Below are 23,525 nucleotides of genomic sequence, written 5' to 3' on the forward strand. Positions count from 1 at the left end.
TACCTCCACCTCTCCAGGCTCTTCTCAACATGCTTCCTACTCCTAGCCACTACTCTTTCGCATAACTTCATGGTGTGACTGATCAACTTAATTCCCCTGTAGTTAATGCAGGTCTGCACATCTTCCTTATTCTTAAAGATCGGTACCAGCACACTCCTTCTCCATTCCTCAGGCATCCTCTCACCTTCCAGAATCTTGTTGAACAATCTTGTTAAAAACTCCACTGCCATCTTTCCTAAACATCTCCATGCTTCTACCGGTATGTCATCTGGTCCAACCGACTTTCCACTCTTGATCCTCTTAATCTCTGCTCTCACTTCCTCCTTACTAATCCTATCCACTTCCTGCTTCACCATCTCCACACCATCCAACCTTCTCTCTTTTTAATTTTCCTCATTCAACAGCTGCTCAAAATACTCCCTTCATCTTCTTAACACACTCTCCTTAGTCTGACCTCTTCTCTGAACTTCACACTACACTCTTCCTCCTTCAGTTTCCACCATCTTATTCTTCTTTTAGTTTTCCCTCTCCTCCTCTTCTTCTTCCCCTCCAAAGCCATCCTAAAGACCACCATCCAATGCTATCTAGCTACACTGTCCCCTGCCAACACCTTACAGTCTCCAATCTCCTTCAGGTTGCATCTCCTACATAGAACATAGTCCACTTGTGTGCACCTTCCTCCACTCTTATAAATCACCCCATGATCCTCCTTCTTCTTAAAATAAGTGTTCATCACTTTCATTTCCATCCTTTTAGCAAAATCATCACCCCTTTAACTTAACACAAATAAAACAACCTGAAACTCAGTGATTACTTTCCTCACATACTATCTATGTTTTGAAATAGAAGCTTTCTATGAATAGAAAGCTTGAAATATCTTTTTTAATTAAACTAATTCACAAAACAAATATTCTCTGATTCCATCTGTATGAAAGAAAGTTTCTGCGGTATCACCTTATTAACCGTCCGTGTGGAAACCTAGCAAAGTTTCCATTTGGTGTCCTGATTTACATATCATCTTAATGATTTACATCATTTCAAACTAATTACTTTAAAACATTTACAAGAATAATTTGTTTTCATGTTTTATGTTGATTACAGTTTCACTGAAAATAAGCATACAATCGCTTAAAGCATCCATATTTGGCTCATGTTGATTAGAGTATTAAACATGTGAAAAGTATTAATTTAAGGTCACTTAGAATAGATAGAAATTTGCGATTACTCATGAGTTAACTGGTGACAATCATGTGATAATCGCAATGAAATATTTTAATCTATTGATAGCTCTAATATTAATATGACGCAAGGTCCAGTTACCAGCGTGACACTAAAACAGATAGTAGTAATAGCTACCTTTTACTTAAGTACAAGTCATAGAGAGAGAGAGAGACAGAGAGAGAGAGAGAGAGAGAGAGGAAGTAAAGATACTCATGCTTTAGAATATTCTTGTTAAAGTGTCTGTTGTGTCTGTTTTTAGTTAAGAGATATATTCTAAAAGTATAAATGGTACCGAAGCTTGAGAAACTCAGCATATAAAACATACTCTGAAAGTATGTAAGTAAAATGTAATTTATTGTAGCTGTAATGAACGTTTTTATCCTAATGGTGGCAGTGTTGATATTACTAATGTACCCGTTCTTTTTCTCGCTCAAGATTCAGGATTCAAGTTTCAAAGGTTGCTTTATTCGCATGACAGAGCTATAGAACTAACTACAGATATAAAGTGAAAATTAAAACAATAAAACATAATTCAGTGTAAAAACTGTATAAATAAATAAAGTGATTTAAATAATAAGAAAATTGTATTAAAACGAAAATTCAACAAAAATAGGATACATATTTTGTGTATGTGTGTGTGTGTGTATGTGTGTGTTGCATATACGAAATCTCTGTTCTCACCTGTTGGCAGGTGTGTGTAGTATGTAGCTTTCTCTGTGCTCGCCCAGTAAATGAGGAAGTTTGCTGGGGACTAAAAAAGAGTTAAAACTGGATAATTTTGTTTACTGGAGTAAAGAAATCGTTTTGAATGTGGTTGTATTTAATGCATTCAGTATGAAAGTCCAGCTCTGTGTCCACTGTATTCATAAACATTGCGTTTTCTCTCTCTCTCTCTCTCTCTCACTCACTGACGCACTCAGTTACACACAAATACGCACACACTCCCAATTAAAACATGTTCAGCTTCACTTTGATTTGTTCTTACTACATCTTCTTATTGCAGACATGTGCAGGACATCTGCTGTTAAACTCTGGTTCAGAATTGAAGTCTGTCATTAAGCACACCACATCAGTCATAGTCCCTCTGCAGGGGCCCAGCGCTCAGCACTGAGATCACTCTATAACTGCAAAGGTCAAACTACATTAAAGGCCTCATGCACTCACTACCTCCACTCATGACCTCATTAACATGTTCTGAAAATTCCCTGTACATATGCCTTGTTTTAAGGTGACAAAGCCAAGTACCTCAGTTACTTTCATAAAATCAAGGCTTTATAGTGTGCAGTTCTTGACTTCGTTTTTTCTGTATATCACAGAGAAAGCACTGAATATAGCCTTTGCATCTATCTATCTATCTATCTATCTATCTATCTATCTATCTATCTATCTATCTATCTATCTATCTATCTATCTATCTATCTATCTATCTATCTATCTATCTATCATCACTTCTCTTATTAACACATGCTGAATGAGAATCATTTTAATGAAAAAAAGCAGTGGCCTTTACAGTGACGTCACGCAGTTGTCTCGGAGTGGGAGGAGCCACACGCGCGTTTCCCTGAAGGATTTTAGGGGCTGTTTTATTCCAAAGAAAAGTTGGAATCGACTCTCACACTTTCTTAATGTGTTAGGAATCGATTCAAAGAGTTGAATAAATACAGGTCATTTTCTCATTTTAAACAATGAAACCCAGGTAAATAAATAAAATGCGCCGCCCCAAAATGTATTAACTATAATATACATTATACCATGAAGAGTTAGTAGGGAAAAGATGAAACGGATTTTTGCATATTAACTACTACAAATGTTCCAGTAATCAAAGCGATCGTTTAATAACTTAAATAATAATCACTTAATAAAAATAAATAATTAAATAAATTAATATATATATATAATAGTGCGAGTGATGCTAAATTTCATGCATCATCATTTCTTATGTTTCTACCCCAGTTTATAACTGAGTCACAGTGCGGAATCGACTCCAACTCATTTGCTGTGACTCCAGCGCTTGAGTTGGGAGAGTCGACTCACAGGGATTGACTCTCAGCCCTTGAGAGTTCCACCGGAGAGGTAACGCGGTGCCTGAGAAACTTTTTCTCTGAAGGATAATTCATGACACACGACAGGTATTTATGAAATACTTTGTATACACGTGTAGACTGTATTTACTAACGAGTTGGGTGAGTTATTGGAGTTCAGGGATAATTAGTGGATAAAACGCACTGCTAACGCAGGAGTTCAGTTTCTGATGTGAAAATGGAACTAGCTTGCTAACTTAGTTGGGACAACAGGAATGTGCCGGGACTTGTCTCCTAACAGGGAAGGAAGTGTGTGCTCGAGGTGGACAGTTTGTTTTTGAAGTAGTCATGATGTGCAGTTCTTAAAGGATTCAGGCGAAACTTTTTGCTGTTAACTTATAAACCAGAGAGCCAAACCAGTTTGACAGGTTAAAGTTCATTTGTATGCCGCCAGTGGACACCTTAAAGGTCACTTTCTAAACAAGATTAAAAAGCAGAATAGATTGGCGTGAAAAGCTTTTTAGATTTCATGCATTTCCTCTCTGTGAAAAGATGAGGATTATTCCAGAGGCGTCCCTGGATACTCAGTGCTGTGGTCTGACCTCCTGTGACCATGGTAGATGTTTATTTAAGAGGTGAATGTAAACTTGGTCAAGAATTAAAGGGTGTAAATGTTAGTTAAGACATGTGGCTCTTATTTCTTCTAGTAGGGAAAAGATATTCCTGGGACTTTACAAATCCAGCTGGAAGCAGAAACTGTGGATTTAATATGATAAAATGAAAATCCTGCTTAATATGTATGAAGTGGAGATGTGTGTAGTTTACAAGCGGTCAGGATGAGATCATATTGACGGGTTTTATAGGAGCTTTGGTAGTTTTAATACTCACCAGCCAATTGTGTCTGTTCCACAGGGATCTAAGCCATTAGTGTGTGTGTGTGTGTGTGTGTGTGTGTGTGTGTGTGTGTGGATGAGGATGACCTAAGGCACTCCTCTTCACTGTTTAATGCAACTCATTACTGAATGGACCTGATTTAAAGTTTATCTTCAGATGTTTGGCTGCTTCGTTCTTCTCTGTCCACAACTGTCTGGATCTTAAAATAAATGTTTGTATTAATCAGATCATTTTCCAGTTTATTTTTATTTTGCGCAAGTTTTTTTTTTTTTTTTTGGGGGGACCGAATTTATGAGATAACATGTTTTGCATTTTTTTGGCTCCTCGTTTGGCAACACTGTCATGTGTGAAGTGCTTGTTATGTTTCCTGTTTTTCACAACCTTGTGACAAGTTCCCAATCTAATCATAAGGATAAGTGTAATATGTGTTCCTCTTGTCTCAAAGGCATTCCTAAAGGCTCTTTGGGAAATAAAATGCATACGTATGTATTTATATATACACCACATTACACATTTAGTCCACATTTGCTGATATAACAACCTTCATTTTACTGGGTAGATGTTCCACTAGATTTTGTAGTGTGATTGTGGACATTTGTGTTCATTCAGCCACAAGTGTGTTAGTAAAGTCAGGTACTGATGTAGGGTGAGGGGGTCTGGGGTGCAGTCCGCGTTCAAATTCATCCAGAAGGTATTCAATAGGGTTGAAGTCAGAGCTCTATAGGAGACCGCTCAGGATCTTCTCCAACCATATAAACCATATTTTCATGGAGCTCGCTTTGTGCACATGATTTTCTCGTTTTGTGAGCCACTGTCATGCTGGAGCAGGTTTGGGTCCCCTGGTTCAAGTGAAAGGACAATTTTTTTATGCTGTTATCCCCATCCAAAGACATTTAGTAACAACTTACTAATTAAGGCTTGTCTGAAAAAGGCTTTTTTGTCGAATTGAAAAAAATCCGATTTAAATATCTGCAAGACTCATCCTTGAAATTGAGGTCACATTTATTGTGTTTATAATAAGTAGGAAAAATTTTGAAAGACACTCTGGTATGCTAATTTTCCCTTCATATGAAGGCACACACACAGATGAAATGTGTGTAATTGTCACTAATGCAACATTTTTGTGAGATGGTTATTTAGCATTTTTGGATGTGTCAGAGCTTTGTACCGGTCAAAGATGAAACTGTAACTAAATGTTCACACATCAGCATGTTTTCAAAAGTCTTTTTATTTCGAGAGAGAGGAAAGGAACAGAACGTGTTTGATGGAAGTTCTACGCTGTAGAACGAAGGATGTTGAGTAGCTTTTTTTTTCAATAAAAGAAACGACAATAGGTTGACCAATTGTTGTGATATACGAAAACTGCTTTGTAACCTGCTGTGTTACAAATAACTCACATCACACTGCTTATATAAAGATTTATTTCTTATTTATCACACATCCCTAGTCACATGAACGTGGTGTTTTGGGTTATATGTGTGGTTGAGTTTGATTAGTAGTGGCACTATTACTGCACCTGGTACATTTTTTGTTTTGAAAATGATTTCCTTCACATTATACATCTGAGGACACTAGATAATGATGGGCATTAAAATCTTTGTGTTCAATACTAAAAATGTGGTCTTGTCCCGTAGAGTCATTGAGTCTGAACTATTTTCTTCAACTTAAATGGTTCCCATGGCCAGTTGTCAAATAACAGGTGCTGGCATTGAGCACATACTGTTGATTTTGAAGCAAGAGAACAGGGGCACTGACCTGACAGTTACACCCCCTACAGTATGTGTATTGTGTGGGAGACGAGTCCGTTTTTAACTCCAGATACGACGGCCTTCATGGTTGAGTGATAATTCGTTGAGAATGACAGTACTACCATTTGAAATGTTTTGAAATCATTGCATTAATTCACATGAGTTTAGAGCTGATATCTTCATCCTGTTTGATTTTTTTTTTTTGTTTAGATGACTTTTGCGATTATTGACATACTTTTACTATCCCTGTATGAAAATGAGGTCAAAACAAATAGTGCACCAGTACTCATCCCAAGAAGAGCCACTTTGTCTAAAGCGGCCCAAACGGCCATATGAATGAAACTTAATGGCTGAGTTCTTTGGCTCATTCACCAGCACTCATAAAACAGGGTTTACGTTTGTCAATGGACTCATAGATCACAAGGTGGACATTTTTATGACACTGTGGTTGTCTTGGTGACTCTGGTGGCCTGTAGTGAACAGAACGATTAATAACACAGCCTGCGGCTTGAACCGGTGTGTGTGCTGCTCTCTAAAGACATGCTTTGTGAGGTTTGGTGATAATGTAAGGGTGCATGCAGAACGCAGTGCCGCAACATTTATCACCCCTAAACGCTGTAGTTAGGTCTGGATATGTGACTCAAATGATGTGTAAACTATTTGCATTGTGTAAAAACATTCAGTCGATTGGTTTTGTGTGTGTGTGTGTGTGTGTGTGTGTGTGTGTGTGTGTGTGTGTGTGTGTGTGTGTGTGTGTGTGTGGGCAAGGAATTTCTTTTAGATTGTAATGGATAGTAATGGACCATCATGGATGATTTATGAAACTCTAGATCGGACCTGATAGCTCATATTCCAAAAGTCATTCTCCTAACGTTTATAATGGATTGCATTAGATCGTTATTGATACCAGTCATGGTCCAGACCTGAATGTTTGTGTTCATTTTGAAAGGTCACTCGAATTGATCATTCACACTGTGTTATTTGCAGATCTTGACCCATCAGCCTTTTTTCCATGTAGGGTTATCTACTGCCTGTCTATAGCAGGGTTTGGTTCAGCACATTGAGTTCATTCCTTTTCACTGCGTGTCCTCAGAAAAACCACAAATCAGAAAAGTTGGATCTTTCTGTCTAAACCCTACTCATTCGTCAACCTGAACTCAAGCACACACTCATTACTCATCTCAATCCATTCCAACACCATTTATTTATTATTTATACTTAATTATACTTATGCCGTTAACATGCTGGGTTTTTTTTTTTTTTTTTGCACTTCTCGACCTCTGCACTGCATTGGGTTTGTTTACATATACTCCTGGTTATAGTCTTTATAGTCCTCTTTGCACAGTACTGTATATACAGAGTATACAGTAGGTTTACTGGTCGGTGCTATCTTGTGTTATGTGTATTGTCCTACACTGTCTTGTGTTGTCAGTTTGCACTTGATGCACTTTATGTTGTGTGTTGTAGTTCTATGTTGTTTAGTGTAGCACCAGGGTTCTGGAGGAACGTTGTCTTGTTTTTACTGTGTACCACAGTGTATAGTAGAAATGACAATAAAAGCCACTTGACTTGAGGCGAAATGAAAGTACTGAACAGAGTAATGGAGTGTACAGGATCATAAGTGAGAGCTAGAAGAATTTCTGCTTGGATGGTTAATGTTTAACAGTGATCAGGAAGCTGTGTTTGAAGCCTAGTCTTCTTAACGTTCTCCACATTTAGTAGTTAATTTGTCTGTTGGTGGGCCAAGCCTGAGCTGTGTTTGTTTTTGGTAATATGTTTATTTTTGTTTTTTTCCTTAATGCTAAAATGCCACATGGAGAACAAATTTTTAAGGTACCATTTTTTGACAGACAGGTGCAGTATTGCCTCTTCTACTCCAGCAAGCATTGACATCCTTAAATCCTCGTTTCATAATTCTCTGTTTTTCCCCTCTTTTTTTCAATCACTACCAGTGCATTCACTCTGCCACACCCGTTTCAAGTACAATGCAGGACAGTTTATGTTTTTTTTTTAAGCACTTTCTCATTGCCCTGATTGGCAGAGATATTGTTCTCCTTTACACAGATGTGGAAGCTGATCTCAGCATTGTAAGGTAATGGATTGTAAACTTTTGTAATAGTTGTAGCAGGCAAAAGTGAGTCTTCATGTTGCCCGCTACTCATTATATGTTTGATTTTGACTCTACTGTCATGTCAAGTTGACCCTGTTTCCACAGCCTTGGATCTAGCAGTAAATCACAAGAAAACGTGTCTCAACACAAACTTGCTACCTTACTGATGTAACAAAAATGCCACGCCCTTCAACAGAACTGTTTCTATTGCTCCTTGTTATACATTCTGTTTGACTTTGCCGTGATAAAAAACTCTCCCGGAAACAAGGCATTTTATAAATTATAGTTTAGTTGATTTTTCTTAACGTTTTGTAATTCAAATCTTTCTCATTGGTGATTATTGCAAAATAAAAAACAACACAGCCTTCTGATGGCCAAATCTCTGAATCTGTGTTTTAGGGTTTCAGGGACTCCTTTAATATAAGATTTTACTAGCACTTGCTTTGTACTGTAAATGCAGCAGATTATTAATTGTTACTGTGCACAAGATGATCCAGAAACATCACGGCTGAACGCTGACAGACTGTGCACTAACATGTTCTCCATGAACATTATAAAAAGACGATACATTAATCACCAGGGATTAAACAACATTATTATGTTCTGCTTACATTTTTAACCATGCAGTGTTGACTTGGCATATTGGATCAACAGAAACAATCTGTCGGTGTAACAGTAGCAGTGTTGTGTCTATAGAGGAGATGTAAGATGAAGAGGAATTTGGGGCAGGTTGTATTTTTTTTTTTCCTTTATTAGACATGCTGATATTGTACCATTATATTAACTGTAAAAGATTATTGTTCAAGCATAAACATGGCCCTGGATTTTTGTGTAACCCGGTGCTGTCCTCTTTAGGACTTGGTTTCCGTCCTGTTTCCCAACTTCCTGCCCACAATTTTGATTGTTCTGCCAGTTCCAATCGTCCAGTCAACTCTCTTCATGCCACAGCTACCAGTCAGGAAGAGTGAAGACTAATACGAACTTTCTTCGAGACACAGGAGGCCAGACAAACATGTCCCTTTTTTAATTGCTGCTCTAAGGAATATCATACAGAGTGAGAGCGCCGTTTGTCCTCTTCCCCATGCATGATTTTTAAAGACACCCATGACTAGTAAGTGTTGCTGTGAAGAGTCGCAGTATGCCATGTTTACCACCCAAAGTGCACAGCCCGTTTTACTCACTTGGCTTTCAGCCACAGATGGATGTAACATTGTAGAGAATTAAGTTCAGATCTCCTGATGAGAGGATGAAATCTTTTCTGTTGTCACTTGCAAGCTTTATTAGTGGCTTTTAGATGAGTATCATTGCAGTCACACAGCTGCCATTCACTTAAAAACACATGAGATTGCTTAGATCCAGACCAATGCTTTGTGAATACGTTTTCCTTCCCAGCTAAATGTAGGCTATTTACACACCACAGACAACTCAGCAATGTACAAAAACCCGCCTGAGTGTAAAACACACTTTCATGAGACTAATCGCTCATCCCTTCAGGGAACATAATGATGTCATGGTGATGGGTCAGTTCTAATATGAGTCAAAGGGTGTTGTTTAGATCTCTTTCTCAGAGTTAAAAACAAAACACTGCCCACATGTCTTTGTCATTTTAAATAGCAGAATATTTAAAAAGGTAGCATTAATCACATATGCCAAGTCCAATAATTCATCTAGATACTGTTAACATTGATGATTAGCATATATACGTTTGAAATAAACTGTTCGAACAAGTTTTTGGACACCTAAATGTGTCCTATGTGCTTTTTGTACATTGTATTTCACATTTCACTCAATTGCAGTTGTGAACAGAGGGGCTTTGTTATGCTGGAACAGGTTTGAGTCTTCTAGTTCAAGTGAAGAGAAGTGTAACTAATCCAAAGACGACATATACTTATAATTACTTACTTATAATTGTGTGCCGCCATTTTTGTGGTAACAGTTTGAGAAAGAAGCATATGAGTTTTATTTCTTGTTTGATAGCTTTTAATTAGTTCTAAAATTGCACTAACATTTTAAACAAATTATTTTGTACTTCAGTTTACATGACAGTTTGACCTTCTTTCTGAATGCCTATGAAAGCGAATCAGCGTGTGGAGTTTGTTTCTATGGCAATAGTCAATGACTCATGTCAACATACATAAATGTAGAGAGAATTGGCACCCAAGAACTTCAGCCAAGCTCATAGTGAATGTGAAATAGGTTTGACTTAAAATGATGATGTTCAGGCATATGGGACTTCATGAAACGTAGCCTTGTTCACGATTTAAAAATTATGTGTGACGTCATCACACGGTCAATAAACAGGCAGATCTGTTTTCACATTTACACAAAAAAAACTGGCCTGTAAATGTATCCGTGGTTGGTGTCAGTAAAATTTGAAGCCAGTTTTACAGGATGTAGAGCTCAGTAGAAGCACTGTTATATATTCTGATATCCTAATATACACCATATGTGGTTCTTTCTCAGACTGTTACCACACACCTGGAGGCACTCAGTAGTGTAGGATGTCTGTGGATGTGGTAGTATTTCAGTCTTCCTTTACTTGAACTTGGAGACCTGTTCCAGCATGCCAGTGTCCCTGTCAGTACCTGGCCTTACTAACACCCTTGTTGACTGAATGAGCACTAATCTCCACAAGCACACTACATAATCTAGTGGAACCACTTCCCAGAAGGGTGGCGGTTATTATAACAGAAACCAGAGAATTAATATGGAATGGGATGAAGCGTTTCAGGATAACTGTTTTTGCCTATACAGAGATAGACTTCTTTCTTTTGTTGTAGTCCATCATTTTGTAGGTTTGGCATTTTATGCATTCTGAGATGCTTTTCCGCTCACCGTTGTTGTACAGTAGTGATTTGAGGTTAGCAGTTTTTAAAATGCCGATCTACCCTAACAAACAAAGTCTGCCAAAGTCCCCAAGATCACATTTTATCTCTTCTTGTGTTATTTAATGTGACTGTTACCAGCTTCTGTTTCATTTCAGTGGAAACTGTGAAGCGCACTCTTAGCAGTCCATTGTTTTCTGCTTGCTCATTTCCCGTTTTCGAAAGTAAAGAATTCATGCTCTCTCGCATCCACCTATTATTCAGAATGACATTTCTAATTGAATACTTGCCCTTATTTATTTGGCAAATATTTGAAATGAATTCATCAAAGACTGGGTTTCATTTTTTACTCCCAGAGTTTGAACATGTTCTGATTTAAGCGCAGAAAAGGCTCATAGATCTTTGTGTTTGGTTTTGCGGTTGTCTTGACAACTTCTCCCCATCCTGAAGAATCATTCATGTAGAATAGGTCTGATGAAAAAAAGCAGTGGTTAGGCGAGGGTGAGGGCAAATAAAGGAATGCTAAATTCCTATTGTTCCTCTGAACACACACACGAACACATACACACACACACACACACACACACACACACACACACACACACACAAATAGAGGCTATCAGCTAAACTTTGCGACATCCGCGTAATCTGAACTTCCCTGCTTTTAGATGCTTTACATATGAGTTTTTTACATTTTAAACTGAGCCGTTAACCTTATGGACCAGCAGGTGACTGCATCATTAGACATGCACAGACGTGTTTATACACATCTCTATATATGACAAGATATTTTTCAGCACAAAAGACAATTGTTACACTAGAATTTTGCGATCTATCTGTCTATCTATTGGCCGCATGTGATACATTGTACTTCTTTGTTTTTCTGATCTACCCCTTCTGTCTGGGTATGATGGCGCTGTGTCTCTGTGCCATGCTGCTGCTGAAGAAATAAAAAGACATTTTCATAGACATAACATTCCCAGAGATGCTCTTTAAGTTAATACACACAGCACAAATGGCAGTAGAAGCTTTCTTCTCAGCACACACGCGATAAACTCCCTCTGTTGCACTTTAAGATTCACTTTGCTTTCCGTTGAAGGTCTGTTTTCTTTTTCTGTTTTTTCTTTTCACTTTTTCCACAATTTTTTTTCTTTAGTCCCCGGTCTCTGTACACCATCTTTGTTGACATGAATAGACATGTATTTTCTTTCTTTTTTTTTTCTTTTTTCATAACATTCAAGGACACGTACGGTAGCAGTTATAGTTAACTAGGGATGAACAACTCTCGCGCACACACTGTAGCTCAATCTCTGAGTCTGTTCACCTTATGTCTTTATTTACTTTGCTCTGGTATGGAATGTACACTCCTCTTCTCCCAGTCCATTTTTTCCCTCTTTCTGAGAGAATGGATGGACTGAATGCTTCATGGTTCTAAACAATCTGTAGTTCATTTCCAAACACACATGAACTTTGAGAAAATGGCCATTTTGTCTTGAAAATGCACACAAACCGTTCACGTGCTTACATTCTGTAACCAATGTTATGCAACGCATAGCATAATAGATTTAGGATCTCTGACCCATGTTAAGTTCATCCTGCATTACCTTCATCCAATATTACCATGATCACTTTCTGCTTCTGATGTTCTTGTATGTAATTGTGCTTGGCTAAGATCTGAAAGTCACCTAATAGAACAGAACAAGACCCTATGACAGTCTGATGAAAGAAATGTATTTAGAAGTACTTGGCTAAGGATGGGCATGTGAGAAGAGTTTAGAATAGTAAATATGACTCATGGTTACAATCAGTTTCACATCAGACTGAAAATTCTGTTCTATTTTTTGCAGCAGGAAAAAATGCACTCTTACCGTCAAACTCATTTGCTTGTTTGTTTAGGAGATTTATCCATGGGAACTGCTACAAGTTCTTCAATACTGTATGAATGCTTGGCATTTCCTGTTCATTTTAATGGGCTAAAACTGACCATGTTCTGATGGAGAGGATAAAAGACTATCAGATTGCCAATGCACTTAAACCCTGGTTTGTGTGTAACCTTAGCTCAATGTTTAATTGATTTTGAATCAAAATTAGAAATTCATGAAAGTGTGACTCAAGGTGCAGTTCATTCAAATGTGCAACCCTTTACATTAAAAAAGCATGAAGTTGTGGCAACGTGAAGGAAAGCGTGAGTCTAGAAATTAAATATGTAGCCTAGCCTAGCCGACCGGTGAGAGGACTACTGCTGTCATATGAAGGAAGCAACTGTTAGTTGTCAGCAAAGATGGCTGAGGCTAGCATTAGTGAAACTAGTCTGGCAAGCAGATTTGAACCTCACGACAAGTGAATATGTCCAGCCACCAAGACTGCATATGGATGCTTGTATTCCTGAAATATCTCATAAAAGTGGCTGTTTTTCTTTGTGGAATTGATGTGCAATTTATATCAAATGCAAATATAGAAGTATAAAAGACTTTGAAACATTGAACCACATTCACAATATGGAGAGAAGTATTAGGACACCATTTCCAGCTGTTTGTGGTTCTTCTCCTAACTGTTACCACAAAGTTAGAGGCACACTATTGTATAGAATGTCTTTGGATTTTATATCCTTAAATTTTCCCTTCATATACCAGACCTACCAGACCCAAACTTGGTCTACCATGACAATACTCCTGTGCACAAAGCGAGCTCCGTTAAGATATAGTTTACATAGTGTGATGTAGAAGATCTTGAGTGGCCTGCTATAGAGCTCTGACCTCAACCCCACTGAACACCTTTGGGATAAATTGGAACACTGACTGCACTCCAGGTCTCCTCACACTACATCTCAGTACCTGACTTTACTAACACTCTTATGCCCGAGTGAGCGAAAATCTCCACAAACACATTCCAAAATCTAGTGGAACATCTACCCAGAAGAGTGGAGGTTATTATAACAGCAAATGAAGACCAAACTGGGTGTTTTAAAAAGCAGCCCAGTCTGATTGAAATGTTCAGAAAGACAATCTGTATTGTGTTTGCAGTTTTCTTTGTTGAATACATCCACTTAAAGTTTTAGGACAACAGACAACAGGACAACAGTACAGCTTCATGACTACACAGTACAGAATAAGAACTAGCCTCATGAAACTTTCAGAGAATTCAACAGTGTTGTGGTATTGTTTATAAGCTGTTGATTAATGCTCCGCAACATTATATGAGCATTAGCTCCAGTTGCAATGCTTATTTTAATGCTCTTATTCTAATACATTATCATTTGTCTAGTTACAACTAAATAGATTTGAAAACGAATCTAGTCATCGCTAATGGTGAAGGATGTGGTGGAACGTTTAGCTGTTTTTTTTATTTATTTATTTTTCTTTTTCTTTTCTCATCCGCCAGCATCAGTGACCACATCAGTTGATTCCAGTTAGTGTTTTAATTCATCACAAAAGTGGTCAGTGAGGTTGAAGTCAGGCCTGTGTACAGGCCACTTCAGTTCTTTCACACCAACCTTGGCAAACTCTCTTTGTGCTCAGAGGTGTAGCCATGCTGGAGTTTTAGGCCCTTCAGTTCCAGTAAAGGGAAATTTTAGTTATGTAGAAAATAATTACAATTATTGTTCCCAATTTGTGACAATAGTTTCAAGAAAAAACATGTATGGGTCAGAGATTTTTAGGGTCCTCATACCTGTGGCCAGATATTGCGTGGTTGATCCATTTGTACTCTTTCAAATTAGAGTAAAATTTCAATTTAAGGTTTGTGAGTGCAAAGAAAGAAAGTGTTTCCTGCTTAGTTAAATGACAAGTGTTTCAGGGGTTTCACTGGTATAAGTAGTTGGGGAGTGCAAAGAGGTGTTTTGAGAGTGTTAGAATGAAATAAGCCCATGTCTGAGGTCACCGTTTGCCATCTCCATCGAAACTCCCAACCAGTTTGCAAAATGAGTCAAAATTACTTTTTATCAAAGGTCAGAAATGATTTAAAAGTCTGTTGTCATTTGTTTTTGTGTAATTATGTGACTATGCTATACCAGTGTGGATTTTTCAATACATGTAACTGTACCCTGTAGTCCACTCCTTACCTTGATGACCCTGATTAGACCCTGATTAGACCCTGATTAGACCTATTGCCCAGATGGAGCTCAACCTGTCAGACAGTTTTAATTAATGCACATTTAATAATGGGTATATGCCAATGAATGACTCTATTGAGCTCTTTCTAAGAAAGAACAGGCATATTTTGCAGAAATATTAATATTATCATGACAAAGCTCAAGTTCATTCGCAAAGCATCAATTAGATGATGGAATGCTGAGAATCTGACAGCTTGTTTTCCGGCATAACAAAAAAGCAGCATGCAGCGGTCCTATCTAAATATTAGGGCATTCTTCCTGAATTCCAAAGTCTGTAGGAAATATCCCGGAAATGTATCGTATGAGATTTAATTTGAAAGTAATGCATGATTGTCCAGATTATTATGAGTCCTATGTAAATGATATTGTTGAAGTGAATTCTGAAATCTGTTGTGTTTTGTTGACAGGGTTCCAGTATGTTTAAGGCAGTGCTCAAAATGAACCGAGACGGAGGGAAGGGGAGCAAAAAGGAGACAGGTACATCCAGTGCATTAGCAAAAACAAAGAAAATCTATATTTCTATGAATTACACAAACATTTTTCCAACTTTTAGTTGAATAGGTTTGTAATTTTAGTCTATAATTTGTAGGGGATTGTAAATTGTGTGCTAAAATTATAATGACACCTATATTTAGTATGCCAGCAAAGAGTGGAAAGTCAGTAGGACCAGATGACTTACCAGTTGAAGCATGGAGATGTTTAGGAGAGATGGCAGTGGAGTTTTTAACCAGGTTGTTCAACAAGATTCTGGAAGGTGAGGGGATGCCTGAGGAATGGAGGAGGAGTGTGCTGGTACTGATCTTTAAGAATAAGGGAGATGTTCAGACCTGCAGTAACTACAGGGGAATAATGTTGTTCAGTCACACTATGAAGTTATGGGAAAGAGTAGTGGAAGCCAGGGTGAGAGAAGAGGTGACCATCTGTGAGCAGCAGTATGGTTTAATGCCGAGAAGAGCACCACAGTGATGTGACCTCTGAGAGGCTGATGGAGTGGTGATGGAGAAGTATAGAGAAGGACAGAAGGAGTTGCATTGTGTATTTGTGGATTTAGAGAAAGCGTACGACAGGGTGCCGAGAGAGGAGTTGGGGTATTGTATGAGGAAGTCAGGTGTGTCAGAGAAGTATGTGAGGGTGGTGCAGGACATGTATGAGGACAGTGTGACAGCAGTGAAGTGTGCAGTAGGGACGACAGACTGGTTCAAGGTGGAGGTTGGACTGCATCAAGGATCGGCTCTGAGCCCTTTCCTTTTTGCAGTAGTTATGGACAGGTTGACGGAAGAGGTAATACAGGAGTCTCTGTGGATTATGATGTTTGCAGATGATATTGTGATTTGTGGTGAGAGTAGGGAGCAGGTTGAGAAGAGCCTGGAGAGGTGGAGGTATGCGCTGGAGAGAAAAGGAATGAAAGTCAGTAGGAGTAAGGCAGAGTACATGTGTGTGAATGAGAGGGAGGGCAGTGGAGTTGTGCAGTTGCATGGAGAAGAGGTGGAGAAGGTGGAGGAGTTCAGGTACCTGGGGTCAATAGTGCAAAGTAATGGAGAGTGTGTTAAAGAAGTGAAGAAAAGAGTGCAGGCAGGGTGGAGTAGGAGCAGCTGAAATAAGTTGTTGTTTAGTATGCCAGTATGCAGTTAAGGATGTAGCCCAGGTATTTAAACCTGTGAGGATATAATTATACATCATCTTATGTTTATTGAATATTACAAAACTATCATTAGAATTAAAACTATTCTTATTTTTTATATTTGGTGTGATTGTCACAGTTATGGGATACCAGGGAAAACAGCTTAGTGATCTTAAAGCATGCTGCCATCTCGAAGTTGAGCAGAGATAAACCACCAACTCTGAAATACATCACGTGTGGTCATATCCAATGTGTGTGTTTTTATTGCCTGATCTGTGCTTTTCATGTATTTTTAGCTAATCTGTGTATTTTGTGTATGAGAAACTCTTGCCATTTGTAGTTGTATATGGAAACCCCCCCAGAAATGGACAAACAGCTCCCTTTATTCACTAGCGGACTAATATTTCTTAGCTAAAGATACACATTCTGCAACATGCATTATCTGTCTATCACGTCTTTGCTTTCTCTTTCTTTTCTGTGATTGCCTGCCAGCTCATGTCTGTCACAGTGTAATTGGATTTATTTCATGCATGAAGTTGGGGGTGATGACATTCGTTATATCTGAGCTGTAATAAGAACTAAATATTCTTACGAAATACCTTCTTTTAAGGTATTAATGCATTTTTAAAACGGTGCAATAGATAATGCGTATTTTAGCATAGCAATGTGTGTGTGTATAAATATATTTATATTTTATTTATGTATAAATATATAAAAAAAATTATAAATAAATATAAAAATGTTTTTTTTTTTTTTTTTTTTATGACCCAAACTTGTACTTTTGTAGATAAAAAAAACAACAACAACCCTTGTTGAGGTACACATGGGCAGAAATGCTCATTGTTGTATTTGCTTTGTCATTAGAAATCACTGAAGGATTAATATAAAATCTTATATTAATCGTGATGAGTGACATGTAGGTTTAACACGTTTTTCTTGTTATTCACTTTGTAACTGACATTGTGCTGCAGGTCTGAACAGTAGCAAGCACTGAATGAGATTTGAGCCTAGCTCAGCGAGCAATCAGATTTTTATTTATCCCCATGTGTGGGTTGTTGTTTTGAAAATTTGTAATGAGTGCAATATGTCTAATTTAAGCTGTAGCACTAGATAGGTGACATTTTAGTCGCATTTGCTTTGAAGATGTAAATGTAAACACACTGGGTTGCATATAGCAGGCTTATTTAATAGAAACACTTAAGAGACTTAGATATTTGTAAGCAAACCAGCAGTGACTATAATGTTTCTGGTGGTGTTTATGATGCTTCTGTGTACTTTCAGTAGAGCATCTCTCAGGCAGAGTAATTCAAGCTTAAACATGTCAGCAGTGAACTCATCACTAATAAGAACAAGGTTTGTCTGGTCTTCCCAGACAGCTTCTCGTTCCAGTGCTTATTAACACACACACACACACACATCCTTTTTTTGTTGTACAGCATCTGGATGACTAAAAGAGAAACCAGACCTGGGGTTGTGCATCTCTTTTCTGACCTCACTGACTCAGCATTCTGCATGACTGGCTGAATATTTGTTTAAGCTGGTTTCAGTATAACACTAATTATAGAACTGTAAAAGTCTGTAATTTTACAGGTTTTCAGGAGCTGGCTCTGTTTTGTTCTCTGACTAGTCATAACAAACTGGCGTCCATGTCTGAAATCCCAGTGAAGAAAGTTGAAGTTGAGCAGGACTTTTTTTTTAATCCCAGATTGTGATTTAAACGTTGCGTTACATTACATCCTGTTGCATTATCCTGTCTCTTTCTCATGATCTGTTTTTCTTTCCTGTCCTTCATGGGGTCAGTTAGCGCTGGTCTGCAGTTGCTTTAAAGTGACTTGGAAAAGAATGGCCATTTTCTTTACAGTGATATTATTGTCATCCTGAGTTTCTTTCATAGAATGTTACTGAGATATGTGGAGCCTATGCAAGATCAGAGAGGTCAAATAGTGCCAAGGAGCAACATTTAACATTTTGATCATTTCTTATTCAAAGGCTGAGAATTCTAGACATGCATGCAAGTCTATTCAGCAAATGTTTTTATAATCTAAACATTGCAGTGTTTTTGCCCCAGCTCTTCTATTCTCTTTCCTCCTTTCGGAGAGGTCAGGAACATAACAGGAAAGCAGCAAGGTAATCAAATACATACACGTCACAGAGGATTGAGGACTTACAGTAACAGGCTGCCCATGAAAAATGCACAGGACCTTCTGTTGAATGTCAGTGTTTTCCAAATAAGCCTACAGCCAGGACACCCCTAATCCACCATCTGGTGCAATGCAGATTGCAGATTAATATGTAATGAATAAAAAATGATTGCTCATGCTGTTGCATGAAAATGATCAAAGGCAGACGTGGCTTGATGTGAAGTTTCATCATTATTATTATTAATATAATTTTTATCGGAATTCTGAAACAACTGTCATACCAAAGCGTTTTATTTATCTTCTACCATAGCGATTTGCTAATTAATAGATTTTTTTTATTGATCTAATAATAACACATGTCATCTATTGTTGTTGTGGAACATCTGCAGAACATGTTAGCTCCTGTTCTCACTTATATAACAGCTATAAAAAAAAAATCACTCCCTCTCCAGCCTCTCTTTCTTCTGTTTTGAAGTTGTTAAGATACAACCGCATACCCCTTTATGTTACAGAGAAATCTGTAGGTCTGGCACTGATGTTGGAAAAGATATCCTGGGATAAATCTGGTCTTCCAGTTCATCCCAAATGAAACAAAGTGTTAATCTTGATTTTTAGACAGGGTAATTATCATACTGGATCAGGTTGGGGGGCCTCTTAATTTCAATGATGAGGAAATGGGGGGGTGGTAACTAAGTGGTTAAGGCATTGGTCTTTGGATCAGAAGGTCATGAGTTCAAATCCCAGCCTCCACAAACTCATATTCTTGGGCCTTTGAGCAATTGTGCAAATGAGGCAAATGTAAGTCGCTCTGGATAAGGGCGTCTAACACATGCCATTAATGTTAAATTATAATAATACAACAAGCAAAGACATTTAACACAATCTGAGAAAGAAACTACATATGTGTTTGTCAGGCATCCACAACCATTTGGCTATGTAGTCCATGTTGCTTTAAAGTTGAGTCTAAATACTAATAATATTTTCAAACATGTGCACACACACACCTGCTGTGTTTGATATGCCTCTTTTAAAGTGGATAAATATAGCACTTGTTTTAAAATTAATATATATTTATTTCTACCATATTCTTTTCCTGTCATGGCCTTGATGCTGATTGCTAACAAGAAGTAAATTAAAGGAGTTTATTTATGAAAAACTAAAATTTTGTTTTATTAAAATAAAATTACAGAAAAAGCATTTGTACAGAGTATACAGCAAAGTATGTACATTGCTTATGGGACTGAGGCACTGCACTCTAAGGAGTTTATATTAGATTCATGGAAAGTCTGTTATCCCGCCAGGAACCACTGCTATCATCTTGCCTAAAGCAGCTCCAGCGCCCAGACACCACATCATTCCCTGACAGCGAATTCATCTTCTTTATTCATTCACTTGAAACTGTTTGTTTATACCCACTAGAATATGTGAAATTGTGAGTCGGCCAACAGGTATTTGAGGATCCCTGGTGCAGATCCAATTCGGTGGCAGCCTGGTAGTGCTGAGAGCTGTGCAGACATTCCAGTCATCGCTACAAGCCATTGTGGCTGCTTATGCATAAATCAATTAGGTCATTTTTATGGGTTATCATTAATGTGGATTCTTCTAAATGGAAAGTCGTGGATGAGGGAATAAAAAATATCTACTAGGAAGGTCATGTTGCAAGAAATCGGAGTACTTTCTGCTCCGTGGCCAAGACTTGCTTTGGAAAGTTCACATCCAAACATGACTTTGACATTTTAATTCCGAAGCCTTATGCCAGATCAATTTCAGCTTGTGGCATTTTGCAAGCTCAAGTTCTACATTCTGTTAAAATCAACACTTCTGCACTATTCACACAACAGCGATTGTTTGAGCTTTTATTATATGCCAGGGAATTGTTGTTGATCTTCTGTATCAAGTCAGTTGGCAGATTTTTAGTATACCCAAGTCATACCTTCTTTAAATGGTCTGTTTTGTTTTAACTATTGTGCTGTATCAGTTTCTGAAACGTTTGGATAACAGACATGCCCACATGCCAGAGTCACACACAATAACGTTTCACTGCCTTGTCACTAGCATTGAGAACTGAGAATGATGCACAACCCAAATAATATCTAGTTCTTTTTTTATTAGATTTTTTTATCAATATCTGACAGAGGGAGTAGGGGGAGAAATTGTATTTGTATTTGTGTATTTGCTTTGGTGTATAATTGTCTCTAAACTGGAAACCTTAAACAATCTATAAAGTATTAGAGATAAAAGTTAAAGGAGGTTAAAGGCTACCCTAGCCTTAAATCATAATGGTTTCATTGCTAAGACCTCAGGCACCTTGAATTCTCTTGGAGGTCTGGTTAAGGATAAACAGATGTGACTGATTCTCTTGAGGTGAATTTAGTGTCGCTTGTTATGCTGTAATCTTGGGGAGTGTCTCTGCCTGCCTCCCACTTACAGAACAGTCATTAACGCTGTGTGTAGGAGTGTCATGGCCAAGCACTTTTTCAGTCTATCTGTTTTTAGACTCCTCCTCCCAATCCTTAATTTAACTTTTTTTTTTTTTGGTGGGGGGTTTGGTTTAGTTTTTTTTTAAGCAACTCAGGCAAACTTTTTGCTTACTAGAACTAGGTTTCCACAAAATGCTGTCCTGACCTGAAAGCTGTTTGTTTGCTCTGTACTCTGTTTTTTTTATTCCTTTTACCACACAGAAGGAATTTATTACTATTGTTGTTACTAAGCTGCAAATCATTTCTTTTATCTTGTGCAGTTAGATATTTCCTGATAAAGGTCTAAAGTCATGTCTATCTCAGTTTAATGCTTATGCTCATGGTTATTTGAATGTAATTTAATGTAATTCTGGCTCCTGCGGTTAACCAGTGAACTGTGCTCCTACAGTTTTAGGCTTATTAAGAACTTTGATTTAACTGTTAAGCATAAGAGCTCTGTTAAGCCCTGTTAAGCATTCGAGGAATCACAGTTCTGGTGCTCTTTGCTAGAAACATGTCTGTAATTGACCGGCACATTAAAATTGATATATATATATATATAATGCAAATGAAAATTATATTACTTTCAAGTTCTCCAACTTGTAATTGAAAGATACATGCATATTTTTATTGATGTATCTTTGATGTATTGGCTCCAGAATACAAATGAAAGTTTATTATTATTATTATTATTATTATTATTATTATTAATGGTAGTAATAGTAATGATGACTATGGTGGTGATGATAAAATAATGATGACACCCAAACCCCCACCACCCTGGTGCATAAGTTGGATTTTGAGCTTAGACCCAAATCTATTTTTTTTTTTTATTCTTTAATTTGTTTCCTTTGTATATGTGTACATATACCATGTGCTAAACATAAGAGTGGTGCTAAACGAGTGAATCCTACACTAAGAAGCCAGCTCACTGTTGGTTCAGCTGTGTGTATGTTTAGCTGCAGCAGTTTTTCTCAGCTGTATCTCTATGCAACAGGACATGACAGATGGCTCAGAGGGTGACTTATCACCAGATAAGAGAGAATAAAGTTAGCCTTTTCTTTTGATGTGTTCTGCTTGATGGACATGTTTGCAGTATTTATTAGCTTGTCTAATTAAAAGATATTGAATATCGAAATACAGGCATACTATAGGCATAGGATCTTTTGTGCGCTGGATAAAAGATATACGTGACTGTTGTCTGCCCGATTTCAGAGATTTGTTTAAACAAATGTTGATGTATTTCTTGTTTTAAACTGATACAGGATGTCTGATTAATATCAAACCAGGTTTGCATGTTTTAAAGATCTCAATTCGGATCTAAAACACAATGCAGTATAACCGTTGTGCAGACCCTTTGGTGAGATATTAAACAGTGAATGAAAACCAAGCTATCCCAGAGGCCTAATTTTTCAGGTTGGCTTTCTTCCTGGCTGCTTTTTCCATTCTCACCACTATCTCCTCCCTCTTGGTCAGCCCAGTCTGAAAACAGAGCTGTTGGTTTAAATCCTTTTTGAGTGTATGTAGCCAAGTTAGCACTAATTACAGGGTTCTTGTTCTTCAGAGAGAAGCAAATAAAAATGGAAACTAGTGACCACTTTTGGATGTCTTTCCTGGGTGATTTGTGTAGAGCATATTATTCTATTTTAAATTTGATCACTTGTGATTGCAAATTTATGGTGTAAATCTTCTTTCAATGCTGGCGTATTAAAGCCAAGTTTTCCACTTGTGCATCAGGGGGGAGACTCGGGGACAGATAGTCCAGGCACTTCCTTGTACCCATTTTTAGTGGGTCAACAAAATTTTGACCAGCACAGTTTAAGTTTCAGAACGAGATTTTCTGTTTGATCTAGCTTGTTTGCTGATTTGGGAAACATCTGCGGTTGCTCAGCTGCGGTGACAGTCAAGTTTCTTCTTTCGAAAAGGATACTCCTTGCAACACAAAGTTTGTGGATGCCTGATCATCACACCCATGTGTGGTTCTTCCCTGAACTGTTGGCACAAAGGTGGAAGCACACAGTTTTCCAGGATATCTATGAAGGGAAGTTGCATTGCTATAGAATACACTGAAACTAAGAGGCCCAAACATGTTCCAGCATAACAAACCGAACAGAGCCTTGGTTTCAATCACACTGAACATCTTTGGGATAAGCTGCAACACCAATGCTGCTCCAGGGCTTCCCTTCCTTACATCACTAGTGTTCAATATCAATAATGTACTTTGAGGTAAACTAGTTAAAGCTATCTAGCATTATAATTACCCTATACCTCCCTTATCAACCAGGGGTTTCCTCCTACACAGCTGATGCCCATTCACTGCTTTTTGTTTACTGCATCATTGTGTGTAAACTTCAGAGATCTCCATGTTTGATAA

General features: G+C 37.8%; 1 protein-coding gene across 1 annotated transcript in view; it reads left to right on the top strand.

The window, feature by feature from the left end:
• The first annotated feature begins 3,216 nt into the window (after positions 1-3,216).
• The window catches only part of tanc1b (tetratricopeptide repeat, ankyrin repeat and coiled-coil containing 1b), a 118,952-nt gene continuing 98,643 nt past the window's right edge, over positions 3,217-23,525 (top strand). Inside the window, exons 1-2 of the mRNA XM_046844163.1 lie at positions 3,217-3,350; positions 15,338-15,407. Coding sequence (XP_046700119.1) covers positions 15,347-15,407 — 61 coding nt within the window. The 5' untranslated portion in view covers positions 3,217-3,350; positions 15,338-15,346. The remainder of the gene's footprint in view (positions 3,351-15,337; positions 15,408-23,525) is intronic.

This window comes from Silurus meridionalis, chromosome 3, assembly GCF_014805685.1.
Source record: "Silurus meridionalis isolate SWU-2019-XX chromosome 3, ASM1480568v1, whole genome shotgun sequence".
Taxonomy (NCBI): Eukaryota; Metazoa; Chordata; class Actinopteri; order Siluriformes; family Siluridae; genus Silurus; species Silurus meridionalis.